A 25,301-nucleotide genomic window follows, 5' to 3' on the forward strand; every position below is an offset into this window, starting at 1 on the left:
TGTGTTTTAAACAAATAATTTAAATGCACTGATCAGGTACTACAGATTAAATAACAAACTAATTTCCAGTCAACTTTTATGTCTTTTATACAAATGTTTAAATGTTGGGACAGATGTGTGACGAACGTGTGATCATTTGGCACATTATGATCAAGAATTCCAAAGCAGCAGACTGAAATCGGGAACAAAATTACAATGTAAATCATTCATGTGTATTAAGCAACTTTTATCAAAACTTGCAGTAATGCAGACAGGAGGTGTCATGTTCTATCTACTGGTGTGGCCTACATTGCACAGGCTGCTCTCGAAGGACCAGACTGGCAGACAAGAAGTTGATTTAAAGCAAACTTCCTTCCCAAACTTAATTCTTTCCAAAGCAAGCACAAATACACATTCATGGTAGCCAGTTCCATTGTAGAGCTTAGCTTCTCAGACAGAATAAAAATGCACCAATCCGACAGTCTCACCCACGTGCATTCAAAGTTTCTGTTTGCTATTAGATTGTGTAAAGAATTTTATTCATAATAGAACACAGATTCACAACTAGAACTTCCAGTTATGTTCAAAACTTGAGTTATTGACAAGTATAAAAAATATTTAACTTGAAAGTCATCTTTAACACTTGCTTTTAACTTGCTGTCTTCCACGACGTTAGAGCTGAGCAGGGCTCCAAATTGATAATCAACATAAATGGTGGTGATCTTCAAGTAGAGGAAGGATGTCGGTGCAACATTGAGGGCCGAAGGGCCTGTTCTGCGCTGTGTTGTTGTATGTATGTATGTATGTATGTATGTATTTAACCCAGGTTATTACTTTCATAATGGCAGTGTACATTATCATACGAAGGGCTCTTGCAGCGCAGTGGTAATGCATCTCTGCAGCAGAAGACTAAGTTCAAGTCCAACTGCTATGACACCTTGATCAAACTCTCACCTCACTGATCACTAGCTCCCCATATTTATACAGCCAATTCAAACCCAATTGATTCAGTTAATATATCCATTTCCTGTTCCCCAATTCAATGACATCTCAGGTATTCCTTCACACGTTAGATGATACCACAGCACAGTTGACTGCAAATAACCTCACTGACATAGAAGAATGAACAAAAAAACTCAGCTAATATTTAAGCTCACAACACCAGATTTCTGACTGATAGCTGTACAAATAGACAAGTTGGTTGCCAACATAAAATGATCCACATTTTGACTGATAACCCCAAGCCAATTTTTGCAATTAATTAGGAAGGAGCAAAATCTAGGAGAGACTACTTAGTTATTTTCTCAATTAACATTCAGAAAGTGACATTTTTTCTTCATCATAGAATCCCAAGTGTGAAAGAACATAAAACCATACAGTGCAGAACAGGCCCTTCGGCCCTCGATGTTGCACCATCCTGTGAACTAATCTAAGCCCATCCTCCTACACTATCCCATCATGATCCATATGCTTATCCAAGGACTGTTTAAATGTCCCTAACGTGGCTGAATTAACTACACTGGCAAGCAGGGCATTCCACACCCTTACCACTCTGAGTAAAGAAAGGCAGCCATTTGGCCCATTGAGTCCACAACGATCCTCCGAAGAGCATCCCACCCTGACGTATCTCCTTACACTAACCCCGAGATCTACACTTCCTATGTCTAAACCACCTTGCCCTCACATCCCTGGACACTACAGACAATTTAGCATGGTCAATCCACCTAGTCTGCACATCTCTGGACTGCAGAAGAAAACCAGATCAGCCGGAAGAAGCCCACACAGACTTGCAAACTCAATACAAACAAACAGTCACCTGAGGATGGAGTTGAGCACTGTGACAAAACAATGTTAACCACTGAGCCGCCGTACTGTTCCACAGTATTAGTGTCAACAGTTCGGTCAAGAGATCTGCCATAAACAGCAATACAACATATTCCACTCCAAGCTTTGAACAAATTCAAGTGTCAAACCACAAATTCATGGCATAGAATGAATTCCGCAGGAATTTTCCCCAAACACAAAGTCATAAAGCAAACTAGTGACAAGGTCTACAACCACTTCATTTTTATAAGCTCGAAAAGGTAGATCCCTTCAATCGGAATTTTGATTCAAAAATTATGCAGATCAACCAACTTTCAATACCGAAACAACAGAAACAACATTTAAAAGTTGAAATTGATAGGAAATAAAGTAATTCTCACTTCAGCAAAAAACAGGAGTGGTAGAGTTCCATGAAGTTTCAAATGACAAGCCATCTTGGTTAGCTGTTGAATCCCATCCCAGAGTGATTAATGCTCTGCTAGTTTGGGCCAGAGAACGTACAATAGTACAGCACAGTACAGGCCCTCCAGCCCAGGATGTTGTGCCAACCTATTACCGACTAAGATCAATCTACCCTGCATATCCTCCATGTGCCTATCCAAGAGTCACTCAAAAGACTCAAAAGTATCTGACTCCACTACCACTGCCGGCAGCACATTTCTCTGACACCTACCCCATACCTTCTTCCACTCACCTTAAAAATACATCCCCCTCATAATAGTCATTTCCGCCCTGGAAAAAAAGTCTCTGGTTATCCACACCTTTCATTGTCTGGTACAGCTCTACCAAGTCACCTCTAATCCTTCTTCACTCCAATGAAAAAAAGTCCTGGGTCCCTCAACCTTTCCTCGTAATATCTGCCCTCCAGTACAGGCAGCATCCTGGTGAATCTCCTTGGCATCCTCTCTAAAGCTTCCGCACGTTTCCTACAATGAGATGACCAGAACTGAACACAATATTCCAAGTGTGGTCTAACCAGGGTTTTATACAACTGCAGCATAACCTCATGGCTCTTAAATCATTCCCCTGCCAATGAAAGCCAACACACCATACGCCTTCTTTACAACCCTATCAACTTGGTAGCAACTTTGAGGGATCTATGGATGTGGACCCAAAATCCCTCTGTTCCTCCACACTGCCAAGAATCCTGTATTCTGCATTCAAATTCGACCTTCCAAAATGAATCAGGTTGCATAGTGCTAGAGATTAAAGACCTTGAATTTCCTCAACTGCTCGCCATTCCCATTAGCTTATTTTGAACATCACCTCCCTGTTAGAAGTTCACAAATCAAATCTCCAACATGCATCAGTCTCGCTGTCTAGGCCTTGCTGCACGTCAGTATGGGCAACATTATTATGAACAATAAACGGAACTAAACATTATACAACTAATGAACAGCTCCACTTCTTAACTACTTAAAAAGATGGACATTTGGGAGAAAAGATAACAGATCTACCTGCAGAAACAGCCCCCTCAAACTACAACAATCTGATAAATCAGATAACCTTGAAATGACTTAACAGCAAACTCAAAAACAGCATCTACTTCATATTCCCCTTACCTATCTGGATAACAAGCTCTTCACCTCTCTTTGTAGAGGTCAAACCCATGTACAACACACTATTCCTCCAAATAGATTTTCTTTGAAAAACTCAGATGTTCTAAAATGTTCCACTTTGATCTGCATGATGGCTGATTTTCACAAACCTGTAACCTTGAAAGTTCTATGAAGGGTTAGGGTTAGGGACAGAACTGCATCATGGAACTTCAGTTTGAGCTGCAAAAATGGAGTTATTTTCTCTTTCCACGACATTGAGAACTTTTATTCAGTTGTTCAACAAAGTCAAGATGAACTCAAATGAACAAATTGAACTGGCTTGTTAGAGAGACCACAAAGCACAGCAGCAGCCAAGTAGCACAAGTAGAACTTTAAAAATAAAAGCTGTGTATTCAAGTACTGGATAGATGAACTAGAAGAGGTTAGAGGGATATGGGCCAAATGCTGGTAATCGGACCAGATTATTTTTAGCTATCTGGTTAATATAGACAAGTTGGACCGAAGTGTCTGTTTCCATGATGTAGATCTTTGACTATTATCTTCTTCTCAACTCTTCAGGCTTGGCCTTTGAGCTAAGCATTAGGTTTAGAAGCACTATGAAATGCTGTTCAAGGATTAAATACAAAATTATTTGATTTACTTTTGCACTGCAAAGTAGGAAGAAATAACAGTAGCCTATGTAGCATGTTGCCCCTTCGCCACCATTCAATAAAACTTCACATAAACTAAACATGATTTGTGCAGAAGAGTGGGTTAAGGCAGGAAAGGATTTGTTGGTGTCTTCTCTGCACTCTTTCAGCTAAGCTTTCAATTTCTGTTCACCTTTTCTAATGTCCTAACAAACAGCCTCTAGAGATCATAACAATCTGTAACTATCTTCTGGCAGCCTTATATCAAGCCCACCATCTTGCGTGCAGCTGTCCATGACATACGATATAGAGATCAACAGATCATGATCCAGTTCACTGCAGACCGGGTCTTTCGATAACTGCATTCATCACCTGATGAACATGGGCAAACCAGGAGTCACTGGTTTAATGCCAAGTGTACGCTGACAGAATACATGCTTTAGGGGGTACCAAATTTGATTACCTTACCCTGTCAAGAGATCCCTAATATACAACCAAGCTGAAGTGCACATTGTTCGGTCTTTCCCCTACTTAGCTAATGCTGTCCAGGTCACACTGATAAAAAGGAATACCCCAAGGGAAGAGGCTTGGCAGACCTAAAGCACGGCATTCTCAAACATGTCACTGTTACACAGCTTGGGTATTACTACATAGTTCACAATGTGCATATTAATTTTGCAATAAAAGTGATTTCAGGTGATTATGTCGTACAATATGAATTTAGCAGTTGCCTCCAGTATTGCACTGAAATTGCCAATTGACAGTGATGTCCTGGGACTATGATTTGTGTCTTCCTGATGTTAAGCTTTTTCAAAGCACGAGCATCTGACCAATTGTCACTGAAGGCATACCCAAGTATAAAATTTCGTGCAGTGTGATCACCACAGTGCAATTTGACTAGAACTTCTGTTTTAGGGGCGGCATGGTGGCTCAGTGGTTAGCACTGCAGTCTCACAGCACCAGGGACCCGGGTTCAATTCCAGCCTCGGGCGACTGTCTGTGCAGAGTTTGCACATTGGCCCCATGTCTGCATGGGTTTCCTCCCACAGTTCAAAAATGTGCGGGCTAAGCGGATTGGCCATGCTAAATTGCCCATAGCAGTCAGGGGTGTGTGTGGGTTTAGAGGGGAATGGGTCTGGGTGGGATATATCAAGGAACGATGTGGACTTGTTGAGCGAAAAGGGCCTGTTTCCACAGTGTAGAGAACCTCATCTAATTAGATCTCAAGGAGACAAAACTGAACAGCATCATCAGTTCTGATACCCAATTAGACATCCTCTACATGAACTGAGTGAAAAAAAAACTGCCAAAGTATGTTGGGGACAGAGTGCAACTAATGACCCACTGCAAGATCTCATAGGATTCCAGATTTACAGTTCCAGCTGATTTCACCCATCACATTGTTGCATAAAGAGATTGTCCTGAGCAGCTTCAGCAAACATTACATTTTATTCAGCAGTATAAATAAGCCATCTGTGTTCCAAAAGCCAATTGCCTTGTAAAATCAAAAGGTAACATACACTGGCTGCCTTTATGACAGCATTTTCCTTGCAGCTGTTGGGTTAATATTACAGATCTTCCATTTACAAAGTGCACTGCAATTTGGGATAGATGATTGTGGATAAGGGCAAAATAAAGTACGCTCACATGATGTTGATTCAGGAAAAGCTTTAATAGTTGATCAAAATACTACAGTTGTACAGGGCCATAATTTCAGCATTGTGCATATCCTCTAGCAATACACTTTGCCCACAGCAGATAAAATTATGCAGTTACTGCAGGATTGCTGATTTCCCATGCTTGGCGAAGTCAGGCAGTACAGCAAGAACTAAAGCTTTGCCAATGACCAACATCTCTGCTAAGATCCTTCACCAAGTTTGATTTCCACTTCTTTCACGGCTGGTAAGCTCTCAAGAACACTCAGGAGGTTCCTTGTAACTGCATCCAGTTCCAACCACTTCAACGTAGAATGCAGTTGAAGCTGCATCCTTATATTTAAAGTCACTAGTTTAGAACATAGAAAATTAGAGCACAGTACAGGCCCTTCGGCCCACGATGTTGTGCCGTGGATTAATCCTAATCCAAAAATAAGATAACCTAACCTACATTCCCCTCAATTCACTGCTGTCCATGTGCATGTCCAGCAGTCGCTTAAATGTCATTAATGACTTCGCTTCCATGACGACCACTGGTAAACTATTCCATGCGCTCACAACTCTCTGGGCGAAGAGCCTCCCTCTGATGTCTCCTCTATACCTTCCTCCTAACACCTTAAAACTATGACCCCTCGTGGCAGTCAATCCTGCCCTGGGGAAAAAGTCTCTGGCTATCAACTCTATCCATGCCTCTCGTTACCTTATACACCTCGATCAGGTCACCTCTCTTCCTCCTTCTCTCCAGAGAGAAAAGTCCGAGCTCAGTCAACCTCTCCTCGTAAGACAAGCCCTCCAGTCCAGGCAGCATTCTGGTAAACCTCCTTTGCACCCTCTCCAAAGCCTCCACATCTTTCCTATGATAGGGCGACCAGAACTGGACACAATATTCCAAGTGTGGTCTCACCAGGGTTTTGTAGAGCTGCAGCATAACCTTGCGGCCCTTAAACTTGATCCCCCTGTTAATGAAAGCCAAAACACCATATGCTTTCTTAACAACCTTATCCACTTGGGTGGCAACTTGGAGGGAGCTATGCACTTGAACACCAAGATCCCGCTGTTCATCCACACTGCCGAGAATCCTGCCTTTAATCTTATATTCAGAATTTAATTTCGACCTTCCAAAATGCATCACCTCGCATTTATCCAGGTTGAACTCCATCTGCCGTGTCTCAGCCCAGCTCTGCATACTGTCAATGTCTCGCTGAAGCCTGCAATAGCCCTCGATACTATCAATGGCAGCTCCAATCTTTGTGTCATCAGCAAACATACTAACCCACCCCTCAACCAAGTCATTTATAAAAGCTACAAAGAGCAGAGGCCCAAGAACAGAGCCCTGCAGGACACCACTCAGCATTGACCTCCAGGCAGAATACTTACCATCTACAACCACTCTCTGCCTCCTGTCAGCCAACCAATTCTGAATCCAGACAGCCACATCACCCTGTATCCCATACCTCCTGACTTTATGAATGAGGCTGCCGTGGGGAACCTTATCAAGTGCCTTGCTGAAGTCCATGTACACCACATCTACTGCTCGACCCTCGTCAACCTGACTCGAGACTTCCTCAAAGAACTCAATAAGATTTGTAAGGCATGACCTGCCCCTCACAAAGCTATGCTGACTCCCTTTAATCACGCTACGCTTTTCCAAATAGTCATAAATCCTATCCCTCAGAATTCTTTCCAAAACCTTGCTGACCACTGACATAAGACTGACTGGTCCGTAACCAGAGAATTGCATCCACAAGCAAGCACTGCACTTTCGGAGAGATGCAAAAACACTGGAGTGTGCACAAAAGAAACAAGAATGATTCTAGGAATAAGGAGCTTCAGTATTTGAAATCAGCTGGGACTGTAAATCTGGAATCCTATGAGATCTTGCAGTGGGGTCATTAGTTGCACTCTGGCCCCAACATACCTTGGCAGTTTTTTTTTTTCCATTCAGTTCATGTAGAGGGTATCTAATCGGGTATCAACACTGATGATGCTGTTCAGTTTTGGACAAGGTGGGACTATTTCACTGAAGGACAAAGTTAACAGGAGATCTAATAAAAGGTGCTTCATATTGCAAGAGCTTCGGATGGGCTAGATATGAAAGATTTTTGGCCATTTATAACAAGGGTCAACAGCAAGAGGACACCAATCTAACTTAAATTATTAAAGAAGCAATAGCAAGATCAGGGCAAACATCTTCATGCAATGACTGGCTAGAATTTGTATTATGCTGTCAGAATGCATGGTGGAAGCAGTTTTAAGCAAGGCATTTAAAAAATGCCAATACTGGGGTTCGATGGCCTAGTGGTATTTTCACTGGACTGTTAGTCAAGACACCAAGATAACGTTCTTGAGGCTAGTTTCAGTGGAATTTGAATTCAAAATTTGAAAGTCTAACAATGACCATGGATCCATCATCGATTGTAGGAAAAACCCATATGGTTCACCCATGTCCTTTCATGACACCGTCATCTTGTGAATTAATTCTTAAAAATTACCTGAAAAACAGCAATGCGCACGGCTATGGAGAGAAGATGGGAGAATGGAACAAGGTGAATGAATCATCCAGAGGCAGTGTTAACATGAGGGGCTGAATGGCCTCTTTTTGTGTGGTAACGATTCCTATATTGTACAGCTTTGTACACAATTTATACTCAAATACATACTTTTTGACTGTACAGATTTGGCATCCGTTCTTAAAGAGTTGCCTCACAGTCAAGTACAGATGTTTTTTTCCCCCTCCCTGCATCCCCCAGAACCTCCCTTTCATTTAGTCCATAACCTGCGTGACCTACCCCTCTCTCAATTCTCAACAACAGCCGATATTAAATTCTGTGCATTGTCTGCCCACTAGCAGCACTTATTAAGACCTGCATGAGCCAGACAACTCCCGATGTGTAACTGTTCCAAATTTCAACAAGTTATTGATTTTAAAAAACAGCCCATCAAGGTGCACATTATAATACCACCCTCATTAAATTTTCAAAATCTTTGATTAGCAGCTGGTCTTGATATTGATCCATGCTTGTGAATTTTAAGTGTTATATCCTTCCTTTCTCCCGAATGCCTTAGAATATTAGCGACCCAAAATTGTTGACACCAAACAGAATAGCGTCAGGGAGCTGCAGGTGTATTCCTTCTCTAAATGCCTTTATCTTAGACCACAATTCCATAATTCTTCAGCAGTCATCATTCCCATGCATTCACTTAAAATCAGACAGCTGCTTGGTAGTACATAACTGAAGCATTACTGGGAGGGGGAAAAAAAAACTGTTGAAGCTTTCCACTCAGACTGCAGAATATTTGGCAATACCACTAAATTTCAAAGAGAACAATTTTTTTCCTGCAGAAGGGTACAGATCATTCAAGGAGTTCAGAGAATGCAGTATGGTAATTATCCCCCAAGCTTAGGTTTAAATTTAAAAAAGAGATATGTCTGCACCTGCAGAGAACAAGACCTCGGGTAAAAATGGAGGCAGCTTCTTGAAACTGAAATTGTACAAATCGCAAGATACAATGAAGTTAATTTAAGATTAATTGTTAGCTCAGTCGGGATTGTTCAGTAGATCTTGCCCAATCCCAGAACATGCAATGCTGGACATGATTTTCGGAGTTTTGTAAGCCCACACTGGTTGAATAGTCAAAAATCAGTTTAGAATTTTCTACGCTCATGTTTTATCTTCAATGTCACTCGATTCAAAGTTTTTTTTAACCTCCATATCGTTTAGAACAAAATCCAATATTGAATTATCCATTGGATATTCCTTAATTAAGAGTCCATTATTGTCTGAATATACTTCCACTCACTTGCAGGCTACCCAGAGCAAACTTGTTAATAAAGTCAAAGGGGAATTAAAATGCCCATGCTCATAACTGAAGACCTATCTTATAGAAAACTGCAGTTGTTGATGTTCAGATGGGTTTGACATATATATTCCCAAAAATATCCCCTCAGCTAATTTTCAACTTGATCCCTCTTTCCACGAGTTCAGAATTTCTTTCCTCATACACACCTTTCCAAAGAACGGTCAAAGTGCTCCTGAGTATACACTCAAGGATCATAGAAATGGACAGCACAGAAAGCAGACATCTGGTTCACTGATTCTCAAATAGCACTTCCAAAAATCAATGCTGTTTGTCCAGGGCCTAACTGACACCACATGAAGAATAATGTGCAGTTTTGGTGACAACAAAGTATGGAGCTGGATGAACACAGCAGGCCAAGCAGCATCCTAGGAGCACAAAAGCTGACGTTTTGGGGTGAGACCCTGCATCAGAACAGGGGGCGGGGCAACAGGGTTCTGAAATAAATAGGGCGAGAGGGGGAAGCGGATCAAAGATGGATACAGGAGAAGATAGGTGGAGAGACAGAGAGGTTAGAAGCAGGGATGGAGCCAGCAGAGGTGAGTGTAGGTGGGGAGGTAGGGAGAAGACAGGTCAGTCCGGGAAGGACAGACAGGTCGGGGGGGGGGGACTGAGGTGGGAGGAGGGGATAGATGAGAGGAAAAACAGGTCAGGCAGGCGGGAACAAGCTGGGCTGGTTTTGGGACGCAGTGGCGGGGGGGGGGGGGGGTGGGGGGAGATTTTGAAGCTTGTGAAGTCCACATTGATACCATTGGGCTGCAGGGTTCCCAAGCAGAATGTGAGTTGCTGTTCCTGCAACCTTCAGGGGCATCATCGTTCCACTCGGAAGGCCCAGGATGGATATGCCATCTGAGGAATGGGAGGGGCAGCTGAAATGGTTCGCAACTGGGAGGTGCAGTTGTTTATTGCGAACCGAGCATAAGTCTTCTGCAAAGCAGTCCCCAAGCCTCAGCTTGGTTTCCCCAATGTAGGAGGCCACAACAGATACAGCGGATGCAGTATACCACATCAAGCAGATGAACAGCTGCTTGCTGTGGAAAGTCTTCTTGGGGCTGGGATGGGGGTGAGGGAGAAGGTATGGGGGAAAAATGTAGCACTTCCTGCAGTTGCAGGGGAAAGTGCTGGGTGTGGTGGGCTTGGAGGGGAGTGTGGAGTGGACAAGGGAGTCATGGAGAGTGTGGTCCCTCTGGAAAGGAGACAAGGGTGGGAATGAAAAAATGTCTTTGGTGGTGGGATCGGTTTTGCAGATGGTGGAAGTGTTGGAGGATGACGTGTTGGATCCAGAGGTTGGTGGGGTGGTACGTGAGGACGAGGCAGATTCTCTTGGCGGTTCTTGCGGGGACGGGGTGTGAGGGACGAGTTGGGGGAAATGCGGGAGACATGGTCGAGGGTGTTCTCGACCATTGGTTGGGGGGGGGGGGCTCTTGCTCTAACTCTCAAGGGAGTGCACAGGGATGGCAGGACTGACACCTGACAAGAAATTGACTAGGTTAGGATTGTTTTCGCTCGAGATGGCTGGGGGGGGGGGGGGGGGGGAGGAATCTCTGAGACTTATAAAATTCTAACAGGAAGGGACAGGGTAGATGTAGGATCTTTACTGATGGTAGGTCCAGGACAAGGGCTCACAGTCCGAGGATTCAGCGTAGACCATTTAGGACTCAACGTTTCTTCCCCCAGAGAGTGGTAAGCCCGTGGGAATTCATTACCACAGGAAGCAGTTGACATCAAAATATTGGATGTATTCAGAAGGCAGCTAAATACAGCACGTGGGGAAAATGGGGTCAAAGGAATGGGGAGAACTCAGAATTAGGCTACTGAGTCAGACACTGAGCCATGATCAGGCTAAATGGTAGAGTATTTATTCAGTTTCTGCCAGTCAAATCAGTATCCATGACATCCTGACAATGCATCCAATTCCTAAATTCTTGTTGTGTATATTTTCTCAATTTATCACATCTGTTCCCTTGAGCAATCTTAAATCTGTGGCTTCTGATTATCAACACTTCAGTCTTTGTTTTTTTTTTGAATGGCTATACTGTAAACTCATGATCTTTACCAGGTGTCACATTTTCTTAAATTTCTCTGCTTACAAGAGAAGGCCAGCTTCTGATTTATTCATTTAAAATTCCTCACCCATGCAACCATTCTATCAAACTGTCTTCACCTTCTGCAAAGTCTTTCATTCTCCATAAGGTTTAATACCCAGAATTATGTACAACATACCAGCCTGGAGCAAACTAGTCTACGACACAAGCATACCACCATCATTGATGTTAGTAATTTCATATCCAGACTTTGTTGTTGCTATTTTGCTGAGTTTAATTCCCTCAGCTAGTTCTGTGGATTTTGCACTCATAAATCTCAGTCAGCAGTGCAGTCCTCTGGATATTTACCCTAAAGCATAACCAGCACCACATGACCCATCTCTGAAAATGGCAGACTAGCAACATAAGAGGACCGAGTGAGGTGGAGCAGAAATACAGCCAACTTGTTTAGTATGATATAGCATCTTTCGATGATATCTTTTTATATACAAAATAGGATACAATATTGTAAGAAAAAATGTATCAACAGACTGTTTTTTGCTCATTTACGTGCAAATAAATAAGCAGACTGGAAGACTTGCATTCTTACATTGAAGTTCAAGATCAACATTTCAGGTTAATGGCTAATTGTAACTTCTTCACTCAAATGTGAACTCAAAGTACCACCCAAAAAATGTATGACAAGAATGACTACACAGTTGATATATGAGTTGTGTAATTGGATTTGAAACAGGTCAAGACCAAAGAAAACCATTTCCCATTTTAGCGGTCACATTTTCTCCCTAGGAGTGGAACAAAGTCACCAGCATTTGTTGCTCACACCTAATTTGCTTCGGAGATGGTAACACGTTGTCTTCTTTAACTGCTGTACCATCTTGTGTTGATAACAAGAGTGCCAGGATTTCGACCCATTGACAGTGAAGGAACAGCAATATTGTTCCAAGTCAGGATGGCGTGGGGCGTGGAAGGGAAATTGCAGGAGATGGGTTCACACGTATATGCTGTGTTCATCCCAGCGACCATGGGTCTGGAAGGTACTGTCAAAGCAGACTTGGTGAGTTGCTGCAAGAAACATCATCCATAAATCTTCCTAGTACACCAATTTGATTCACTCCCTCCATGACTGAAGGTGGCAGTTGGGGTGCCAATCAAGCAGGTTGCCTTGCCTTAGTTGATGCCAAGCTTCAACTGTTGCTGGGAGCTGTACCCATTAGGACTACTATTCTACAAGACTCCTGATATGTCTTGCAAATGGTGGACTAACCTTGAGTGAGGTTAAGAGTTACAAGCATAATTCCTGTTGCGCAGCCATGGTATTTATTTAACTGGTCGTGTTCAGTTTTGGGTAAATTGTAACTCCCACAGTAGGCTGGGAGATTCAATTATGATAATTAAGTGCCAAAGTGTCTCAGATTATCTTCAACAATGAATCTTTCATTGCATCATACTTGTGGCACAAATAACTTGCCAGTTAACAGTCCAGGCCTCAAATGAGGCTACGTCCTATTGCAGATGGTCAAGGACAGCCATCATTACCCGTATTCCAGTTAGACAATTCCACCAGACAAAAATCCTGTATTGGTAAACAAGAACTTTAACTTGCATCCAACAGCCAACTGTCAAATCTAACCACAAGAACCACTGGTGATTTTCACCATCCCATTTTCCTATGATCCCAAAAATCTGACTGAAGATAAACATCGCAAATACTACAAGAAAAAAAACAAAAAGGCTGTAAACACTCCTGCGAGGCCAGCACGTGTCAGGAGAAATCGAGTTAGCGCTTCAGGTCAACAGGTTCTGACAAATGCTCATCTATCAAATCTCTAGTGCAGTTAATATCTTTCAAGCTGCTAGCAGATGTGCCAAGTGTTTCCTGTATTTTTTAACTGTCCTTTTAAAAAAAACCTTTTAAAAAAAGATTGGTTTACAAACATTCACTTTTTCAAGAAGATCCTTGCAAGATATTGGAAGTCACAACATCAGAATGAGCAATTCAGGAACCTGCACTTCGATTTTTAAAAGAAAAGTATTAATGGACTGACTAAAGTCCTGTGCTTTTCATTTCAGAATATTAAAGACCATGGAATAACCATGATTGGGTTTAAAAGGGAACACAGATGTGGACTTGGCATTCAATCATCTAATTTACCCCTCCTTCCAAATGAACTAGTTACATATAAAACAACTATTTGTAATGTTCTTCTCATTTAGAAGTCAGTGAAACTAACATCCCGTGGTGGAATCACTTGGGGAATTTCCCTGTTCCCAACCATTAGCATCAGTTTGCTCTCAAAAACACAATAATAGGAAGCACACATTCTTGCACAGTAAAATTCTTTTTTGATGCCCACAGCTACAGTAATTAAAAATGGTTATAGTGAGTTTTGAGAAGATTTGTAGCTCAGGTTGAGGTTCTGGATGGGAGTTTGCTCGCTGAGCTGGCAGGTTCGTTTTCAGACGTTTCGGCACTTTTTTTATTTGTAAAAATATACTTTATTCATAAGATGTACAAAAAATAAAACATATTTATACACCTACCCAGTCATGCAAGCCGCTCCGGGTTACCCAGGGGGTACATACACCAACTAAAAGGAAAAAAACAAAGAAGAAAAGAAAAAGCAAAGAAAATACCCCAGCAGTCGTCACCCTTCACAGTCCCAGTTGGAGAAGGCGCCAGCTGGGCCCTGTTACCAGATAGGGCCCTTTTTTCTACTCTGGACGAGGGGTTTCATACCGTGGTCTTCCCCCACCGCGCCTTGGCGGCGGCTGCCCCAAGCTTTAGCGCATCCTTGGAGTGCGCCAGTCTGCAACACTTGGTCGGGGTCAGTACTTTCAGCTGGCAGACCAAAGATCGTCTTTCACCGCATCGATGGTCCTCCAGGCGCACTTGATGTTGGTCTCGGTGTGCGTCCCGGGAAAGAGCCTGTAGAGCACGGAGTCCCGCGTCATGGAGCTGCTTGGGATGAACCTCGACAAATACCACTGCATCCCCCTCCAGACCTCCTGCTCAGGAGGCACACTCCAGAAGGAGGTGATCGACAGTCTCGTCCCCCGCGCAGTCGCCTCGAGGGCAGCGTGCGGTGGCGCAGAGATTCCGGGCATGCATAAAAGATCTCACTGGCAGGGCCCCTCTCACCACCAGCCAAGCAATGTCCTTGTGCTTGTTTGAAAGTTCTGGCGATGAGGCATTCTGGCAAACGACTTTGGCAGTCTGCGTGGGGAACCACAGGACTGGATCCACCCTCTCCTTTTCCCAAAGGGTCTCGAGGATACTACGTGCTGACCACTGCCTGACAGCCTTGTGGTCAAAGGTATTTCCCTTCAAAGGTTTCTCCACGACGGACAGGTGGTACGGGACAGTCCAACGACTCGGAGCGTTCCGCGGCAACGAGGCCAGGCCCATCCTTCACACCACCGGGGACAGGTAGAACCTCAGTAAGTAGTGACACTTGGTGTTTGCGTACTGAGGATCTACGCACAGCTTGATGCAACCGCACACAAAAGGTAGCCGTCAGGGCGAGGGTGGCGTTCGGTACGCCCTTTCCCCCATTTTCCAGGTCTTTGTACATGGTGTCCTTGCGGACCCGGTCCATCCTCGACCCCCAAATGAAGTGAAAGATGGCCCAGGTGACCGCAGCGGCGCAGGTCCAAGGAATAGGCCAGGCCTGTGCCACATACAACAGTACCGAAAGCCCCTCGCACTTGACAACCAGGTTCTTACCCGCGATGGAGGGGGACCGGAGCGTCCACCTGCCCAGCTTCTGTTTCAGTTTGGTGATACGCTCCTCCCAAGTCTTAGTGCACACCCCAGCTCCACTGAACCAAACACCCAGCACCTTCAGGTCGTCTGTTCCAACGGTGAAGGGGATGAAGGAGCGGTCGTCCCAGTTCCCTAAGAACATGACCTTGCTCTTACCCCTATTGACTTTGGCACCAGAGGCCAGTTCAAACTGGCTGCAGATGTCCAACAGCCAACTCAACGACCGATCGGTGCAGAAGATGGCGACGTCGTCCATGTACAGGGAGGTCTTGACCTGAAGGCCTCCGCTGCCTGGGATAGTCACGCCCTTCAGGCTCACGTCCTTCCTGATGGATGTGGCAAAGGGCTCCACCCAGCACACAAACAAGGCAGGAGAGGGTGGGCAGCCCTGCCTGACTCCAGATCTGACGGGAAAACTGTCCAATTCCCACCCCTTGATCGAGACTGCGCTAACGATGTTGGTAGAGAGCAGCCGGATCCAATTGCAGATGCCATCCCCGAACCCCAATTTGGAGAGGACGACCCTCATGTAAGCACGAGAGACCCTGTCGAAGGCCTTCTCCGGGTCCAGGCTGACGAGGCAGGTGTCCACCCGCCTGTCCTGCACGTAGGCGATCGTATCCCTGATGAGCACAAGGCTCTCAGCTATCTTCCTGCCTGGCACAGCATAGGTTTGGTCAGGGTGAATCACCGACTCCAGGACAGACCGGACCCGGTTGGCTATGACCTTGGCCAGGATTTTGTAGTCCACGTTCAATAGTGAAATGGGACGCCAATTCTTAATTTCTTCCCTCTCCCCCTTCCTCTTATAAATGAGGGTGATGATGCCCTTGCTCATGGACTTGCACATTTCCCCTGCCCGAAGCGCACTATCGTATACCTCCAGCAGGTCCTGGCCGACCAAGTCCCACAGAGCGGAATACAGCTCGACCGGTAAGCCGTCGCTCCCAGGAGCCTTATTCCTCTCCAAGGACGTGAGAGCTCTGGTCAGCTTAGCCAGGGATATCCGCTGGTCCAGCTACTCCCTCGTGCCGTCGTCTAAGATCTCCGTGATAGACGACAGGAACGACGCTGAGGCCGTGCTGTCCATGGGCTTCGTGTCATAGAGTCCGGCATAGAAGGATCTACTGATCCTCAAACTGTTGGGCCGAGACGACGTCACCGAGCCGTCATCCTCCTTCAGCCAGCTAAGCAGAGCTCTCTTTGTCTACCTTCTGAAAGAAGAAACGCGAGCACGTCTCGTCCTGCTCCACGGAGCGGACCCTGGACCGGAAGATTATCCTGGAGGCCTCCGCGGCGAAGATCGAGGCTTGCTGGCCCCTCACCTTGCCGAGGTTCTCCGTGACATCGACCCCCATCAACCGCAGAAGGAGCAGGCTCTGCACAGTTTTCTGGAGTCGTGACAGCTTTCCCCGCCTCTCTCACGCCTTCCGCACACCCTTGAGGACAAAAAACCTCTTGATGTTCTCCTTCACCGTCTTCCACCAGTCGCCTGGAGACTCAAAGAGGGGTTTCACGGTTCTCCAACCGGCGTACTCCCTCTTAAGCTCCTCGACGTTCTCTGGCGTCAACAGAGTCGTGTTGAGCTTCCACGTCCCCTTGGCGGCCAGCTGGTCGTCCTGTAAGTGACAGTCGGTCAGCAGGAGACAGTGATCAGAGAAGAACACCGGCTCGACGCCGGTGGACCTGACCGAGTATGCCCGTGGCACAAACAGGAAGTCTATCCTTGAGCGAACAGACCTGTCTGGCCGCGACCAGGTGTACCTCCGCTGCGCTCCGTCCGTAGGGGTGCTGAAGACGTCAAACAGCTTGGCATCCTTGACCGTGCCCATCAGGAATCTGGACATGATGTCCATCTGCATCGATGATGCTGTTGAAGTCTCCGCCTAGGATGACCGACCTGGACGTAGCCAGATGTGGAAGCCGCTGCAGGACGGCCAACCGCTCAGGCGTACACATTCATCAGCCTCAGGGGAGCGTTCTTGTAGGTGACGTCAGCCACTACGAGGCCCCCCCTCCCGCACCACCTCCAGAACTTGAGAGATGATGACGTCGTGACCCCGCAGCAGAATAGCCAGGCCCAAGGAGCGACAGTTGTTACCCCCTGACCAGATCGAAGGCCCACCAGGTCCAGGCGGCGGACCATTTCCCGTACCTGCTGAGGGTCACCTATACACGTATTCACAAAGAATGGGTACCCAATGAACACAGTCTGCCGATTTCTCAGCGAAAAAACGAGCCCAGAAACCATAACCACGCACCCCTATATCAAAGACATTTCCAAAATGACTGCCAGACTACTCAGACCTCTTGCCATCAGGATAGCCCACAAACCCACCAACACACTAAAACAGCAGCTAATGAACTTAAAAGACCCTATACAGACAACAAATAAAACGAACGTCATCTACAAAATACCTTGCAAGAACTGTGACAAACACTACATTGGACAAACTGGCAGGAAGCTAGCCACCAGGATACATGAACATCAACTAGCCACAAAACGACATGACCAACTATCATTAGTATCCTTACATACAGATGAGGAAGGACACCACTTTGATTGGACAACACATCCATCCTAGGACAAGCCAAACAGAGACACGTACGAGAATTCCTAGAAGCATGGCATTCCAACCGGAACTCCATCAACACACACATTGATTTGGAGCCCATCTAGCACCCTCCGAGAAAAAGAACAGGAAATGACATCACCAACCCAAGGCAACCGAAACAGATAAATAGAAAGCGGGACGTAACACCAGCGCTTCATCGGAGGCTCACTGATGATGTTACCTAGAACGGGGAGAAAACGTCTGAAAACTAACCTTCCAGCTTAGTGAGCAAACTCACATCCAAAAATGGTTATGCCTTAGTAGGTGACTCACTTCTTCCCCCAAAGTCTTCCAGGATAGAGAAAGCAAATGCAAGTTATATACATTTCCAAGTATATACCCAACTTGCCCATAGTGTAGAACTTAGCTAGTGCAGCCCCATTCCTCTTCCCCACCAGCAACAAAGTTTGGGTCTGGAGACAAACAGCTGTGTGTTTTATTAGCTGACCTCACCCAGGGGCAGCTATCACACTTAGTCCCAGTGCTCAAACCATCTAATGCTGGGGAGGGGGAAGTGAATATACAGAAGGAAAAGTTGGCTGAAGTCTTGAACATGGTCGAACAATCCTACTGAGAAGTGTGTACACTTGGCCATTCAAGAGAGAATCGGCTCATTTTTGGCTGTGCTACCCTTCATAGACCAGCCTGCTTGACACTCAGCTCTCACAAACAATAGCTTGGACAACCACAGTCAGACTGGTGATGCCCTCATGAGGAAAAAATTAACTGGAAGGAAATATAGTAAATTGGACACAACTCAGCATATTCAATTTTAAAGTCTGCATCAGCTCATCCAGAAGGTTTCACACAATCTTCAATCAAAAAAGATTACAAACTTCAACCAGCACATTCCTTCCAAAGTTGACCAAAAACTTGCTGAACAGCAATCCCACACCCACTCTCGCATTCAAGTGTTAGGAACAGGTGGTGTACCTTTGCAAACAGGAGAGTTGGGGCTCTTACGTTCTGGGGAGCCCTTATGTTCTGGAGATTTCCTGTGTCTGACCCGTGAAGAATCTGCCCCCGAGGTCCAAAGACGGGTGGGCGAAGAGCAAGGAGATGTGGTGGTGGTGACGGCGGCAGCTACCGCCGCCGCCTGGTGCAGTTGCTGTTGCGTCCTGGTGGGACTGCTCCGCGAGGTGACTGTGGCCGCCTGCTGCGTCCTGGTGGGGCTGCTCCGCGAGGGGGCCGTCTGCTGCTGCCTCCCCACTCCACCAGCACACCTCGTCGGGCTGCCCTGTTTCAACTGAAACGGCACGGTGGCCCTCATGGGCTGAGGCCGGCCAGCACCGCTACCACTACCGCTACTATTATTAGCACCACCATTATTACTCCCTCCTCCCCCACTACTACCACTATTACCACTACCGCTCATTGAGCTGGTTGGTGAGCCATTTCGACGGACCCGCTGAGCCATCTTTCTCGAGGAAGAACAAAAATCCACACACGCGCCCAGCAGCTTTGTTTATTGGTTGCGAACGCCAACGCGGGTGGAGGTTGGTGAAGCGAAAACGTCTTCGTTCAATGCGTTTTCTTTCTTACTTCCCAACTACGTCCCTCCACCTTCTTCCTCACCAGTTCCCCAACCCTCCCCTTTGCCGAGACCTATCTGGCCGTTCGCGCCCGCGCGCTCACACACTCTCGGGACCGTGCAGACACCGCCTTCACTCCACCCCTATTTCTACGCGTGCTCGCCCCTCCCCCTTCCCTTCCCTTTCCTTTCCTTTCTGCTTTTGCTGGTCCCGCTCACGGTCTCCAAGTCCCCTTCCGCGAGCAATCGCATCACACCCTTCTCCCCGTCGAGCATGAGCTTCAGCCCGCCCCTCCTGCGCGAACTGCACGCACAGTTAGACACGCCCACTCGGCCGCTGCGGGATTCTTGGCCCCTGTCCCTCTCGGCCACTGTTTTGCTGTCGAAATTCGGGCCCGTTTTTAGGCCGCGGAGGGGTGGAGTAAAAGAACCAAGCGCCAGCTCTTCCTCGATTCAAGTGCACACTCTAGCGGCGAACCGAGAAAAAACATATCGAATACTTTTGTGATAACAGGGTATAGAGCTGCATGAACACAACAGGCCAAGCAGCGTCTTCAGGGCTGGAAAGCTGACGTTTCGGGCCTAGACCCTTCATCAGAAATGTTATCTCAATGTTACACCTTGTTATCTCGAATTCTCCAGCATCTGTAGTTCCTATTATCTCGAATACTTTTGTGTTTTGATTTGGACCAGGATGACGGGTTGGGGATGGGTAATCTGTCGTCAGTTCAAGAGAACTGAGGTACTCCATCAGTCGCCCCCAATATTTACTCTACCAACCACCTCCAGCGACTAAAGCTGCCAATTACACAAGCCTGAAGTGATGTACATCACCAGCCGAAGAAGCACAAACTCCTGACGTGTCTGTCGTCACACTTGCAGAACAAACTCAAACATTTGTGCTCAGACAAGAGGTTGTCGAGTAAGTAAGGCGTTATGCTTATATCAGAAGTTAATGTGTATAAAACTACCCTCCTATATACCTGTGAAACATTGAATAAGACTTGATTAAGCAGTTGGACAGGGCACACATGAAATGCCTTCAAAACATCTTGAGCACTGAATGGAAGGACAAGATGGCCAAAAATTGGAGTACTTTAAAAGAGCAGAAATCTTTGGAATCAGAGCACTCATACCATTCTGATTCAGATAGAGGGGCAAGACTATCTGCAGGTTCAACCTTATCCGTAGGAATGACCTAAACCATCCAGTTGCTTTCCATTTCATTAAACCTCAAATAACTGCTAACATTTTGCCCTTGGCCAGCTACACTAGCTGGAGGAACAAGATCTCATTTTCCATTTAAGCACACAGTCTGTAGGACTCAATATTGACTTGCACAACTTCAGAGTATGACTTCTGTCAAATTTTCTTACATCACTCCTTCCCCCACCACCCTGCTCCCAGCTGTGCATTATTTGCTGTCAGGTGCTGGAAAGATGTGAAAAAAGCAGGGTAGTTGTGGTAGTTGACTTCAACTTACCTATTATTGACTGGAACTCCCTTACACCCAGGAGCTCGGATGGAGAGGAATTTGTTAGATGTATTCGGAAGGTGCGCTTTTGGTGACAGGCAATCTAACCAGAGAGGAGGCTGTACTCGACTTAGTATTAGGGAATGAGCCAGGACAGGTGATTGATGTTTTAGTAGTAGTGACATTTTGGGCATAGTGACCATAACTCCATAAAATTTCGAGTAGTCATGGACAAAGACAAGAGTGAGCCTCAGATGAGCGTGGATAATTGGGCAAGGGTTAATTATATCCAAATTAGACAGGAACTGGGAAATGTGAATTGGGAGCAATTATTTGAGGGCAAATCTACATCTGGCATGTGAGAGGCTTTTAAAGACCAGTTGACTAAAGTTCAGAACATGCATGTCCCTGCAAAGCTTAAGGATAGTACTGGCAGGTTTCAGGAACCATGCATGACAAGCAAAATTGTAAGCATAGTCAAAAGGAAAAAGGAAGCATACAACAGGTCTAGGCAGCTATAAACTGACAAAGTCCTTGAGGAGTATAAAGAAATTAGGAAGGGACTTAAAGGAATTAGGAAGGCTAAAAGGGGGCCATGAAATGTTTTTAGCAACAGGGTCAAGAAGAATCCCAAGGCTTTTTATGCATATATTAGAAGAAAGAGTAGCAAGGGAAAGTTAAGGCCCACTCAAGGATGAGGGAGAGAAGTGATGTGTGGAGCCAAAGGAAGTGGGAGAGATCTTTGTATCGGTATTCACCAAGGAGAAGGACATGACTGATGTTGAGGTCAGGATAAGTGTGGAGGAAAATTTGGATGTCCTAAATTGCATTAAAGTAGACAAGTCCCCAGTGTCAGATGGGATCTATCCCAGTTTAGTGCAAGAGGCAGAGAAACAGCTGGGGCATTACCAAATATCTTCACATCCTCTTTGACTACGGGCTTGTTCCTGAGAACTGGGGGTTAGCCACTGTTGTTCCTTTGTTTGAGAAAGGAAGCAGAGATAATCCAGGAAATTATAGACTGGTGAGCCTGATGTTTGTGGTGGGGAGGCTCTTGGAGAAGATACTGAGGGAGAAGATATATGCACATTTGGAAGAAAATGAACTAATTAGTGATGGGCAACATGGTTTTTTTTATGGGGAAGAACATGTCTGTCAAACCTGATTGAAATTTTTGAAGAGGTGACAATGATAATTGATGATGGAAGGGCTGTGGATGTAGTTTATGTGGACTTTAGTAAGGCATTTGATAAAGTCCCACATGGCAGGTTGGTACAACAAGTAAAATTAAATGGGATTCGGGGTGGGATGGCTAGATGGAAACAAAACTGGCTTGGTTGTAGAAGACAGAAGGTGACAATGGAAGGTCTAGGCCTGCTCCTGTGATGCTGCTTGGCCTGCTGTGTTCATCCAGCTCTACACCTTGTTATCTCAGGTGGCAGTGGAAGGGTGTTTTTCAGAATGGAGACTGGTAACTCGGGGTGTTCCACGGGGATCAGTCTTAGGTCCTCGGCTATTTGTAGTATATATAAATGATCTGGAGGAAAATGTGGGTGGTCTGATTAGTAAATTTGCAGATGACACCAGGATTGGCGGAGTTGCTGACAGTGCCAATGATGGTGCAAGGATACAACAGGATATGGATAGATTGGTGACTTGGGCACAGAAATGGCACATGGAGTTTTATCCAGACAAATGCGAGGTGATGCTTTTTGGAGAATCAAATTTAGGTGTGAAATATACTGTAAATGGCAGAACCCTTAGGGATATTATCATACAGGTGGATGTGTGCAGGTCCACAGTTCCCTAAAAAGTGGTGACACAAATAGCCAAGGTGATTTAGAAGGCATATGGCATGCTTGCCTCCATCAGCTGGAGCATGGAGTACAAGAGTAGGCCTTATTAGGCCGCATTTGGAGTAATATGTGCAGCTCGGGTAGCTATACCACAAGAAGGATGTGGAAGATTTGGAGAGGGTAGAGAAGATTCACCAGGATTTTGCCTTGTCTCAAGGGCATTGGCTATGAGGGAAGGTTAAAAAGACTCGGATTGTTTTCACTAGAAAGATGGCAGCTGAGAGGAGACTTGATTGTGGTCTACAAAATTGTGAGAGCCATTGATAGGATGGATAGACAGATGCTTTTTCCCAGGATTGAAGTTTCAATTACAAGGGGGCACAGGTTCAAGGTGAGAAGGGGAAATTTAGGGGAGGTATGCAACGGACATTTTTCACACAGAGTGGTAGGAGCCTGGAACCCACTGCCAGAAGAGGTGGTGGAAGCAGGCAGGTTGGCAACCTTTAATAGGCATCTAGATGGTTACACGAATAGGGAGGAAATGGAGGGTTATGGACCGAATAAGGGCAGAAGGTTTTTTTTAAGATAACAAGGTGTAGAGCTGGATGACCACAGCAGACCAAGCAGCGTCAGAGGAGCAGGAAGGTTGATGTTTCAAAACGTCAGCCTTCCTGCTCCTCTGACACTGCTTGGCCTGCTGTGTTCATCCAGCTCTACACCTTGTTATCTCAGATTCTCCAGCATCTACAGTTCCTACCATCTCTGAAACAAAGGTTATATTTTGTTTAGTTTGGGCGTGATTATCAGCACAGGCTTAGAGGGTCAAAAGGCCTGTTCTTGTGCTGTACTTCTCATTTGTTCTTTGTTATCTTTTTCTCTCAGCAGAGCGGACCCATTTTCTCTTTGTCAAACCTTAATTTACATCTATTTTACATATTTATCTCTCCTTTATCACCATTAGCAATCCCTATGTATGTTGCTCTGGGCACCCTCACCAACTGTTCCACTCACTCCACCTTCCCCTCCATCAACAGCATAAAAGGACCCATTTTCAAGCTCTTTTCAGTTCTAAGGATGAGCCAATCAGACCTGAAACATTAACTCCTTTCAACCTCTACAGATGGTGCGGAAATTGCTGAGAGCCTCTAGCACTTTGTTTTCATTGAAATGTTCAGGTAGAATGGACACAAATGCAATAAATAGTCTTCTTTGAGTGTAAAGAGAAACCAATGACAGGATGCGATTTCCCAATAAATGATTGACCAAAGATGGTCTTCAGCAAAAGGGGAGTGTGGGTGGGAGGGCGTGGTGGTATTAGATGGACAGGATTTATTGGACCAGGGTGGCAGGCTAGTTCAACACCATTTCAAAGTAATGCATGTTTCCTTACTTTTGTATTTCCTTTATATGGAGAAAGAAAGTGATTACATCTGTGCAGCATCTCACAACCTGAGGGTATCCCAAAGCACTTTGCAGCTAAATAAGTACTTTGAAGCAATAGCAGAAAATGCTGGAAGCACTTAAGCAGAAGGAACAGAACTGACCTTTCTGATCAGAGTGCAACATTTTCTGTTCTGATTTCAGAATTCACGCTATGTGTGAAGCATTTTTGAAGAGTAGACAAAATATATTGAGAGTGCAATTAACTGAGCATTTGGTATCCTAGCCTTAGTTATTGGGGGCACAGTATACAAGAGCAAGGTGACTATGTTGAACTTATACAAAATACTGAGTATTGCATCCAGTTTTGGGTACTGCACTTTAAAAATGATAGGTATTAGAGAGTGCAGAAAACACATAATGATTTTGGTTCCAGGGAAAAGGAACATCATTTATGCAAATAAATTGGAGACTTTGGGATTGTGGGATTGTTTTCCTGGGCGTAGACAATATCGAGAGATCTGATAGAAGTCTTCAAAATCACAAGAAGACTAGAAAGAATAGATAAGGAGATACTATTCCAGCAGGTGGTAGCATCACGAATGAGCAGGCATAGATATCAGACAATTTACGGTAAGCAGTGACATGAGGATAAATCCTTTCATGCAGTGAGTGGTTAAGATCTGGAATATACTGCCTGAGAGTTGGTGGACATCGGTTCGATTGAGGCATTCAAGAGAAAATTAGATTATGATCTGAGGTGTTTAAATATGCTAGATTATATGAGAAAGCAGGGGAATGGCAGTAGGTGCATCACTCATTCAGGGAGCTGGCACAACCAAATGACCTTGTTCTGCACTGTAACAATTTTCCATCATCACAAAGACTGAGCCAGTCAAGATGACTCATCATCTCTTTTCAGGACAACTGAGGATGAATAATAAATGCAGATTGACAATGCTACATAGAATCATATAGTGATTACAGTGTAGAAGGAGATAGCAAGAACTGCACATGCTGGAGTCGGAGTCGATACACTGTGGAGCTGGAGGAACACAGCGGGTCAGGCAGCATCAGAGGAGCAGGAAAGTCAATGTTTTGGTGTAGACCCTTCATCAGGACTGGACAATGTTGCAGACCTAGTCCCTTCGTCTATCTGATGAAGGGCCTAGGCCCAAAGCCTTGACTCTCCT

At 45.3% G+C, this 25,301-nt stretch overlaps 1 protein-coding gene across 2 annotated transcripts in view; it reads right to left on the minus strand.

Annotated features, from left to right (window-relative positions):
- Window positions 1–19,535, minus strand: part of LOC125453943 (protein FAM117B-like) — a 222,987-nt gene extending 203,452 nt beyond the window's left edge. For both annotated transcript variants that reach the window (XM_059647022.1, XM_059647023.1), the window contains exon 1: window positions 18,861–19,535. In XM_059647022.1, coding sequence (XP_059503005.1) covers window positions 18,861–19,344 — 484 coding nt within the window. In that variant the 5' untranslated portion in view covers window positions 19,345–19,535. The remainder of the gene's footprint in view (window positions 1–18,860) is intronic.
- Window positions 19,536–25,301: the final 5,766 nt, after the last annotated feature.

This window comes from Stegostoma tigrinum, chromosome 7 (genome assembly GCF_030684315.1).
Source record: "Stegostoma tigrinum isolate sSteTig4 chromosome 7, sSteTig4.hap1, whole genome shotgun sequence".
In the NCBI taxonomy this organism is placed as follows: domain Eukaryota; kingdom Metazoa; phylum Chordata; class Chondrichthyes; order Orectolobiformes; family Stegostomatidae; genus Stegostoma; species Stegostoma tigrinum.